General features: G+C 35.7%; 2 protein-coding genes across 5 annotated transcripts; one reads left to right on the forward strand and one right to left on the reverse strand.

Moving 5' to 3' along the window:
- Window positions 1-1,879: 1,879 nt before the first annotated feature.
- Window positions 1,880-5,869, forward strand: LOC108332112 (E3 ubiquitin-protein ligase SINAT5). Its single transcript, XM_017567233.2, has 3 exons — window positions 1,880-2,412; window positions 4,406-4,792; window positions 5,207-5,869. The coding sequence occupies exons 1-3, from the start codon at window positions 2,188-2,190 to the stop codon at window positions 5,567-5,569; spliced, it is 975 nt and encodes a 324-aa protein (XP_017422722.1). The 5' UTR covers window positions 1,880-2,187; the 3' UTR covers window positions 5,570-5,869.
- Window positions 5,870-6,828: 959 nt separating this feature from the next.
- LOC108332079 (pentatricopeptide repeat-containing protein At3g49240, mitochondrial) lies at window positions 6,829-9,475 on the reverse strand. 4 transcript variants are annotated; one of them, XR_001832475.2, is made up of 2 exons: window positions 7,448-9,475; window positions 6,829-7,155 (listed from the first exon to the last, which is right to left on the reverse strand). XR_001832475.2 is itself a non-coding variant. In XM_017567186.2 (2 exons), the coding sequence occupies exon 1, from the start codon at window positions 9,407-9,409 to the stop codon at window positions 7,514-7,516; it is 1,896 nt and encodes a 631-aa protein (XP_017422675.1). In that variant the 5' UTR covers window positions 9,410-9,475; the 3' UTR covers window positions 6,829-7,155; window positions 7,484-7,513. The 4 variants fall into 4 exon arrangements, 2 of the variants coding, with proteins under 2 accessions (XP_017422675.1, XP_017422674.1); XR_001832474.2 differs by having other exon boundaries at window positions 6,829-7,162; XM_017567186.2 differs by having other exon boundaries at window positions 7,484-9,475.
- Between the last annotated feature and the right edge of the window lie 1,402 nt (window positions 9,476-10,877).

Here is a 10,877-nt window from a genome sequence, read left to right on the forward strand (position 1 = left end):
ATATACATTTTTTATTTATATTTCGTTATTTTAATTGATTTGAAATTTAATTAATTAATTAAGTTATTTAAAATTTAAATTGTATTTTCATTCGTTTTATATGCTGTATTCCATGTTTTAAAATTTATTTTCAAAAAACATATATATCTACTTAGAATTCAATTCCTAAAAAGCCAAACTTCAACAAGACAAATGCATAAATTTCTGTATGAATTATCATCTAATTTCGTGTTCTAGGTAACCTAGTTTCTATCTACAAAGTATAGTTAAGTATATTGAGGTAAATAAAAAAATTAGTGGTCTACTCAGATAATTTAAATCCAAACAGATCTACTACACGAAAAAAAATCATATATCATATAGATTTTTTGTGATAATGTTCAATACGAGTATTAGTTCATTTGAAGTTTTCATCATCAATTTTGTGTCCTTGAAAGCACAATAAAGTTTCAAACGGAATCTTAATTTCAAAAATATATTCATAAGATTACCTTGTCTTCAAAAGTACTAAAACCAATATTAAGATTTTCAAAATCTCACTAAAAGACTTCTACAATCATCCACCACTGAAAAAAAAAACATTTATTAACATCTCTTACCAAATCATATTGGTTTCGTGGTTGAAATATTTTAAGTGGATCCTCATTTACATTTTTATTTCTATCAAGTTTCAATTTTTTAAAAATTAACTTAAGTAAGTCCTTATTTACTCTCAGTTCCATTAAAAAAAGTTCTAATTAGATCAATTTTTTAAATATTGAAATTTGATTAAGACAAAGATTTATTTAAAACTTTGAAACCAACATCGAAACCAAATTCTAAAATAAAAAAATGACAAATTGAATATATTTCCTCTGAAATAATTGACTCTTTCATTATTTTCTGGCTACTATTTTCATTGTTTAATGATGCCCATTACTTTGAAATTGTCAGCTTTATGCGTGAAGAATATTTATTAGAATTATGATTTGGTATTATTTGCTATCGCAATATCAATGAATGATAGTACATAATAATATAACACGAAAGCAAGAGAAGCCACCACGTGCCTCCAATTGAAGTTGTGAAACCCTATAAGCTTCATCATTCGTGCCAAAGTCTCCATCTCTCACCATGTTACTTAATAATATTTTAAAAACAGCTCTAAAAAAGTGGGTGAGTTAAATCCACTTCATTTTCGTTCTGTCAACCTCTTTCTATTGGATCTTCACCCTCTGATTATGGCTTTGCATCCACACGAATAAGATTTCTCAAACTTCAATTTTAACTGTTAAATGCTTTGTAAAATAACTTCATTAGGTGTAATGTAACTTCACCACAATATTTTCATTTCCTTTTGTTCTTTCTTAGCCTTCTTTTATTTTTAGGCACGTACGGTATACTTATTTTAGAAGAAATTCACAAATAATCGAGTACACCACCAACATTATGATCATTGCTTCTAATTAAAAAAAAAGTTCGAATCAAATAACCTTCTTTTTCTCTTTCTTTTCAATGGAAATTGTTATTGTGTTTTTGAGTGAAGTTTGGGTGAAGAAAAATATCAAGTGGATAACCCAATTCAGTTCTTCCATTGCATTCCAAGTTTTCACTTCGAATTTGCAATAATTGGTATAAAATTTAAATAAATAAACACGTTATTGAGTAGAAATTGAAATTGAAAAAATGTGAAGTAAAAGGGGAGTCAGTTATGTTTTTTTTTTCCTTAAAACAAACATGTGACCTAACAAAATAACTAATAACAAATATATTACGTGAAATTGATATTGTTATTTTAGTAAAGGAAATAGAAGAAATTTAGTTACCGTTGGATGAACGCATGTACTATCTAATTTCTGAAATTAACGGTCCTCGTCCCCTTTCTCTCTCTTCACAGGACGGTAGAGAGAGAAAGAGAGAGACAACGAAGAAAAGAACCCGTTGGTCACCAGAATGGACTTTGGTTTTATAGCAATCCTCTTTATTCACCGATCCACGTCCATCACCGTCTTCCTTCTCCTATTCTCTTTTTCTTGTTCATTTTCTTGTTCTTCTTTTGGGAAAGAAGAACACAGAGAATTGAAGGAAGAAGATTGAGAACGGGGAATACCCAGGTAATTGGTTCCGTGAAATTTTTTATTTTGATAACTGGGTGTTTCTCTTTTCATCTTTTTACCTTCAGTGGGGGAAAGGGGTTTTTCTGAGTTGATGGACTTGGAAAGCGTTGAGTGTGTGTCATCCTCGGATGGCATGGATGAGGATGAGATCCACACCAATCATCATCACTCTGAGTTTTCTTCCACAAAGCCTCGCAATGGAGGCACCAATAACGTTAATTCTGTGGGGTCCACCGCCCTTGCTCCGGCTACCAGCGTCCATGAGTTGCTGGAATGTCCTGTGTGTACTAATTCAATGTACCCTCCAATCCACCAGGTATGTTCTTTCTCCAATTTTTCTAATCTCGTGTTTGGCTTTCTTGGTGAATTCGATTGGTGGATCTTATGAGAGGATGAGGACAATTAAGATAGGCTTTTGACTGGTTTTGATGAGTCTTCAGTGATGATTGTTGAATTGTGACATTACTTGCAATTCTTGGTAATATGGTGTCATGTAGAGGGATTTGTTGTGTTGTCAAATATTAATCTTTTTTTGGTTGTACGTATATGGCTATGGAGAGCTTCATTATGATGTTTAACACTTCCTGTTTCGGCTTAGTGCAAACAAAATTACAAATTAGTTTTCATTGTTTCCATTTGTATGCATACTGTTGTATTTGAGGGAAGGTTGATTTTAGGATAGTTTACATATTTTGCTTCCAAGCATTGAACCATGTATTTGACTTTTTATGAGTTAGTTAAAAAGGAGTTATGATCTTTAAAGCATTATCGTTTGTTTCTAGTGAGAGCAAGACCCAACATGTAACGAGCCTTCGTTTAATGCCTATATCCTGTGAAAAATGTTTCAAGTTGAATATATTTTGGGGTTGCACAATGGCGTTGTGCTCAGAATGCAAAACACATGTATGCTAGTATAATGGATTGAAGCGTTGCCTTTGTTGAAATTTGTTGATAATGTTGAAAGTGGTTGATTCAGTGTGTCTTTATGTGATTATATCTGACTGTAAAACTCAGAAGATTTTATCAGGAATTTCATAGGGTAGATAGAATATTACTAGAAATGGAAAAAACAACTAAATAGAACATAGACCAGAAGAGCATACCATAAACTCAATAAAGATCTCCAATCTTGTTGCATACCTAAGTATGCCCTTTAAATATCAATGAACTGAAATATACAGGTTAGGAAAGCAATGCCTTCCTAAAATAGATATGCAACTAAAAACTTTAGATTGAAAATCTACCTAATGTTCTCATACCTAATGAACCTTTCTTCAACTACAACCAAAGTTAAGCTCAAATTCTGAAGTAATCATTGGTATTAAATAAATACAGATGTGTCACCCCTTTTTAAAGTGTTACTAGGGAGTTCTACTGCGAATGGAGAGGCGTAGAAATGGTGTGGTTTTGGTGGTTTGGAACAGGTAAATTACCTAGGAAAGTAGAGGGCATATTATGTGGTCCCTACGGTTCTTGATTTCTGGATTGAAGAGATGAGATTTTAGAAGAAACTAAGAGAAATCCAGATTGACTTGTGGCTAGTAAGGGAAGATGTAACATAAATTGATTATATTAGTATAACAGCAGGTATTTTGAATTTGTATACATAATCGATTATGAGACTGCAATGACCTAACTTAAACTAAAGACTTGGCCCCGTTTGAAGGAAGTAGAAACTAGACCTTGTAAAGAAGAGGATAGGAGAGGTACCTACAGACTAAGTGATCAGCTCGGTTAAAACTCACCTCGTATTCCATGAGAATCAGTTGACTTTGATTAAACCAGACCAACCCACAGAGGAATACCCATAATCAAATATGGGTGTTTTTTTGTCTGTTTTTTCTATAATAGTAATAATAAATAATGAAAAGTATTAAAAATAATGAATAATAGTAAATAAAATTATTTTACTTTCCACTCATTTCTATTATCTTTCAATTGATCCAAACAACCTCTGGTTTGTCTCTTCTCTCCAAATATGAGATTATGTTTTAATTTGGTGGATACAACTTGTCTTGGAATATGAAATAGTTACTAGTAGATAATGAGGTTTATTCTTCACATTTCTTGGTCCTTAGGGGCCCAATAGTCAATGTTTTTTGTATGTTTACGTAACTTCAGGCATAAAAAATGAAGCTAGAGTTTCTTCCCATATTTGAAACTTGATCCAATCTCTGATTCTACAATTCTTGTTTTCATTTTTTCATTCAAGTTGAAAGTTGATTTTGTCATTATTGAAGCTGCAAAAGAGTGTATTGTATATATGCCTTAAAAGGATAAATATGTAAAAGATTAATTTACTTTTGCAGTGTCACAATGGCCACACACTCTGTTCCACTTGTAAAACAAGGGTGCACAACCGATGTCCCACTTGTAGACAAGAGCTTGGAGATATTAGGTGTCTGGCACTGGAAAAGGTGGCTGAATCACTTGAGCTACCTTGCAAGTACTACTCCCTTGGATGTTCAGAAATCTTTCCATACTACAGCAAGCTTAAGCATGAGACAGTATGCAATTATAGACCATATAGTTGCCCTTATGCTGGATCAGAGTGTTCTGTCGTGGGAGATATTCCCTTCCTTGTTGCTCATTTAAGGGATGATCATAAAGTGGACATGCACACAGGATGCACATTCAACCATCGTTATGTGAAGTCAAATCCACGTGAAGTGGAGAATGCAACCTGGATGCTCACAGTAAGTGTATCTATTACATCCTTTTTCTGATTTTTCTTTCATTTTTGAAATATTGGAAGAGGGTGGAGTGGGGGAGATTGTTTTCCCCATTCATTATATATTTGCAGTTCAAAAATTGTTTGTAGGGATTCAGTTTCTGATTTGGAAAGAGCCAAGGGAACTGATGTTGTGGCTAATTTTTTTATATTAAATGCTCGTAATAATTGTTGCCAATTACATCATGTAATTTATATGACTGAAATTTGTGTGTTCCATCCTATTAATATATTTTTTTCCCATATTGAAGAATGATGGCTGATGACAACTTTTTATTTTAATGCATCATGTAGCTGCAACTGAAATCCTGTCTGAGTTTAACTTACACTAATAATTTCGTCTAATTGTTTTGTTTGAAAAACTCATTTTGTTTGGTAGGTGTTTCATTGTTTTGGCCAATATTTCTGCCTTCATTTTGAAGCTTTCCAGCTTGGCATGGCACCTGTTTACATGGCATTTCTTCGTTTTATGGGTGATGAGAATGAGGCTCGGAATTATAGCTATAGCCTAGAGGTTGGGGCCAATGGTAGAAAACTCATCTGGGAGGGTACGCCACGAAGTGTTCGAGATAGCCACCGTAAAGTGAGGGATAGCCACGATGGGCTCATCATTCAAAGAAATATGGCTCTATTTTTCTCTGGTGGGGACAGAAAGGAGCTGAAACTCAGAGTTACAGGAAGAATATGGAAGGAGCAACAGAATTCTGATGCTGGTGTGTGCATGCCAAATCTCTGTAGTTGACATGTTATTTGAAGGGCATTTCTATCAGTTCTGTTTCTTCACTCATTTGGGCTATATATTTATACCATCGAAGTGGCTCTGAAATGTCCAGTTTTTATAAACTGTGTAATGAACCAGATTTTCTTCCTCTGAAATTTGTTTGATTGGAATTTGAATTAACTCTTGCTCTGAACATCTGAGTCAAGCCAAGGCTAATACTGGCTTAATGGGTTTTTTCATTAGGTTTTTGTTTAGGATGTAGATTGGAGAGTTTTGTCATTTTTACGGTGATAATATATATCGGGTTGGTTACTGTTCAAACTGCATGAAAGTAAATTCTTCAAGTATTCAATTATAGCTTTAAAAAAGTGTTAAATATAAGACATTTTTATCAGAAGACTCTTATAGCTAAAAGCCTAATTTTATTTTGTAATTTATGTTTTATTAAACTTTAAAGTTTCTTTTTATTTTTAAGTTGCAATGTATTCTCTCATGTGATGTTGAATGTTTTGAAAAGAGAAAAATAAAATAGAAGTTAAGATATCTTAAAATTAATTTTTGTAATCTTTGTAATTTTCTTCATCAAAAATAGCATTTAAAAAATTCTTACCAAAAAGTTGTTTGATCCAACTTTTATAATAATCAGACATGGAAACCCTTGAAAAAATTACATCAAATAGTGCTTAAGAAAAAGTATACCTTTAGTCGAATAAATTTGATTTTGAAATTTGTATATTTAAACTGATGAATTAATCTTCTAATTTTTAAAATATACCATTTTATTTTTTTTCCAAAACTTCAATTAATATTATAAAAGTCTTTTTTTATTACAGTTGAGGATAATGTTGGAGAAAACTACATTCACACATTTTTTAATATTAGAAAACTAATTCATCAATTTTAAAATACAGTACAAAGATCAAGTTTACCGAAAAATACGAAATACGTTTTTTCCTTGCCAATAATATATAACTACTACTAACTTTCTCCTCCACTGCTAATAGTTTTTATTTCCCATTCTAGTTAAACAATGCCCGTATCAGTTACTACACCCCTCTTTTGGTATACACTTTCCAGATGGGTGGTTTTTCTTGGGTTTAAATCGAACAACTATTTTCGATTCCTTCAAAATTCAATTGTATAGTCCTTTCTCGAATTAGCTGCATTTTCCACGTTATCTCCCAACCCTATCAATTGATCAATGTATATGCAGAATTAACCATCGAAAATAATTGAATGCCCCTTTTTTATAATATCAGCATAAAAAATTTGTTATGTAGGATAATCTAAACAAAATATATTTTCATAAAACGACTTTCTCATACACTTTTTACATATAATCAAATATAACAACTAACAATAAAGGATCGCTACAATAACTACTAAAACTATCCCAATCCAACCCAAACTGAATTGGTAGATGTGTTTCAACTTCATTTGTTCAAAATTAGACTATGTTTGGAAGGGTGGACACTGCTTGAACCAAGGAGCTCATTGCAGAGCAGTGAAAAGAGCTACGCTTTTTACGCACCATAATGTTCCCAACTCACTGCGGTTACGGTGTACAATAGAAAATAAGTTGCTTCATCTTGCTTCGAAGTTCTTACCTGTCATCTACCCAATGTCAATATTACTTCACTTGCAATTTAAGAAAATCCATCATAATTCCTAGAGAATCATTATTCCATTTTACAAAATTAAAACAATGGCCGATCTTGTTGCGGGGTTTCAACTTAGAAGGTTTTAGACCAACACCCCAATAGTACGGCACTATAAAAATGGGAAAACCATAGATTGCGTAATCCTTTCCAACAAATTTAATTACAGGTAGTATGACTCAAAATGTTGGTAACATAAATTGATGATTCAAAACTATATTGGCAGACACAGAAACAATACCTCCTCATCTAAGCATTCATTAGGTTATTGTTATACCTCCACATGAAGCACCAAGAAATTGGAACATCAAGCTGTTTCGTGTTCAGTTGCTTTATCACCCTCAGTTTCAGTCGTTCTCTCTGCCAACTCTGCCTCAGGAGCGGTACCATCAGAGCTCTCTTTATTGAGAGCTTGAATATCACCCTCTGATTTAGATTCTGAATCCGTTTCCTTGTTTCCAAACAACTTGGATGGAAGTAAGGAAGCTACTGCAGCCCTGGCACTTCTTTTTGCAGCTTCGGCTGCTTCGGCTTCCTTAGCCTTAGCTTCAGCTTTCAGCCTTTCTTTCTCTTCCATCAGCTTGGTCAACTCCTCTTCTCTCCCTTCTTTTCTCAACTCCACCTTAACAAACTCTTGGAACTCCTCATCAAAATCAACCCCATTGTCATCCAGTAACGTATCAACAATCTGAAGCATTTCATCCAACCTGCCCGCGTCACTCAGCACCTTCAACATTAACTGATAGCCAGCAACATCCATCTTGAGCTTCTTCACCATTAACTCAAAGAAACCCTTGGCTTCATCAATCTTCCCCACCTTAACCAACCCATCAACCAACCTATTGTATACAGACAGATTAGGCCTCAACCCCGAGTCCACCATTTTCCTAAAGTATCCGGCCGCATCATCTGCCCTATTCTCTCTGAAACAAGCATCCATCAACAACCCATAAGTAAACTCATCAGGACTCACTCCCTTCCCCTCCATTTCCCCATAAATCTCCTCAGCCTCCACAACCCTCCCATCATCACACAACCTCTCAATCAAGTTATTAAACGACAAAGTATCCGGGCTACACCTATACTCCCCCATCTTCCTAAAAACCTCTATCGCCTCCTTGAACCTCCCTTCACCACAATACCCATCTACAATCACATTAAAGCTGCCCAAATTAACACTCAACTTTTTGGGAGGCTCGTGCTCCTTCATCATCCTATCAAAAAGCCTCAACGCCTCATCAAACCTCCCATTCTTAGAGAGTGCATCAAGCACTGAATTATACCCAACAGCACTCATCTTCTTCCCCAAAGCCTCCTCATAACAATCAATTGCCTCCTTCTCCATCCCCTTAATAAAATAACCTTTCATCAAACACCCGAAAACAACACCGTCATCCACAACTCCCCCCAACCTCCCTCTCAGCTCCTCATAAAGCCCTAAAATGCCATCACCATCAGAAACCCTTGCGTGACCCAACATCAAGTAGTGGTAAACAAGAGTGTCAGGCGCAAACCCTCTAGAATCCATTTCGCTTTTAATTTCCATGGCGCGTTCAAGCTTGTTGTTATCGACCAAGCCTTTGATGAGAACACGGTAAGTCGTTGGGGAAGGGTTCATGGGGGCGTCATTGAGGAACTGCTTGTAGTGTTCGAGAGCGGTATCGGGTTTGCGGCAATCCAGGTAGGTCTGGAAGATGAGGTTATGGGTGATGATGTTGGGCACGACGCCGGCCTGGGTGATGAAGCGGTGGAGGGAGAGGAGGTCGGCATAGCGGGATTGGCGGAGGAGGGCGGTGAGGACGGCGTTGATAGTGAAAATGGTGGGGCGGCAGTTGGAGTAGATGGAGTGGCGAGTGTAGAGCGCGGCCTCGTCGAGGTCATTTTCGCGGACGAGGGCGAGAATGCGGTTGTGCAGGTTGAGACGGTTGCCGGTGAGTGCGGACACGTGTTCGGGTAGCTTCGGGTTGTTAGGGTTAAGGTAGTACGGGGTTTGTTGTTGGGGTTTTGGCGCGGTTTGCGTGCGGTTCAGGGCTGAGAGCGGGGGTTCCATACGGAGCTGTCGCTTTCGGCGGCGGCGCTCTGCCGCGGCTTCCTCCGGGGAGGAGAATGAGAGCAGACGGATGGAGACGCAGAGGGGAGGGCGCCGGCGAGGGTTCGCCACGGCTCTGAGGTGCGTCAAGAAGGAGGCTTTGGAGAGAGCCATGTTAGACAGCGAGAGATAGGGTTTGGGATTGGATAGGGTTCAGACAGGGTTTAGTTTAGTTAGAGATGGTGAAGATGGTGACGAAAGGGAAATATTGGGCTTTGAATTTTGGGCTTTGGTCTACTTTTCCCCTGAAGGAATTGGTCGTTTCTTTCTCCCTCCAGCTCCATTAAATTTCTTCCTACACCTCATTAAATATAATAGCTAAACAAACAAAGGTGATGAGAAATGTAAAAATTACAGAGGTTTCTCCTTACACCATCTCAGATTTTGTCTGCACCTCCACAGATTTTGTTTTTCCCAAAAATATCCATAGGTAAATTTTTTTTTTACTTTTATCATTTAACTTTTTACTTTAATTTAAAACCCTAACTCCTCTTTCCCCTTTTACTCGTCCTATCGCACCTCACTCTCCACAAATCTTATTTTTCTCTTTCTTTCGTCCTTTTTGCTTTCTTCATCTCCTCCTCTATTATTCTTGTTTTCTCTTTTCTTCCATTTCCATTTTTGTTGCTTTCATTAATTGAGGTGTTTGGTTTGTTTGTCGAGGAAGAGTGTGCTTGCTGCTTGGTTGGTTTGGTCTCTCGACACTTCAATCCTGGTTGGTTTGCTCTTCTCTTCGTTTGATTAATGCATTTGATGTTGATTTTCATGTTTGTTTGATTAAAAGAGTAGATGAAGCAATAATTTTTTTTTAACCAACGTGTTTAAATTTTCTGTCAAGAATATTTGTAAAATGAGGTGGTGGAGGAAAAAATCTGATATAGTATAGGAAGAACCCTCAAAGTTACAAGTTTATACTAACATACATGCTCCTATGGGCCTATGTCAAGTGGTCCAAAGGAGGAGAAATTTTCCACATTTACTCCTTTCTCGTATACATATAAAAATTCTAACTTTACACGTATTAAAAAAATGTTAAGTGCCTTAATATTCACTAATTTCTCAATATTTTAAATTCTTCTCATTGAAACAAAACAAATACTATAACCTTGTAATTGAAAGTTAGACACTAAATAAAGTTATACTATTTTAGGAAAAAGGTGTGAGGCATAAAATAAGGGTTCAACATATCTAGATGTCCTCCTTTTTCCCTACTTATATGTATGTATGACAAATATGAGAGTGTTGATAAGAGAGGTTGTGTATATGCAACTTTTTGTTTTTTTCTGTGTTGATGTTACGTATGTATAATATATAGGGTAGATGTTTTGTTGGAGTGAGTGTAGTATTAAAAGTAGAAGCAAGAAGATGATGGAACGAGCAAATCAATGGCCCTTTCTTTTCCTTTTATACGGATAGAAAAGATTAGTTGTAGTATTGTTTGAAGCTAGTTGGGGTATTTTAAAAATTTAATAATCCTTGCTTTGTCACCCATTTTTCTGTTTATCGACTATCCAAGGTGTATGGATAAAAATAATTAAGCATAAATCATCAATTTGACTTTTAAAGAGGGAAAACGTTGTCA

The sequence above is a fragment of the Vigna angularis genome, chromosome 4 (assembly GCF_016808095.1).
Source record: "Vigna angularis cultivar LongXiaoDou No.4 chromosome 4, ASM1680809v1, whole genome shotgun sequence".
Lineage (NCBI taxonomy): Eukaryota > Viridiplantae > Streptophyta > Magnoliopsida > Fabales > Fabaceae > Vigna > Vigna angularis.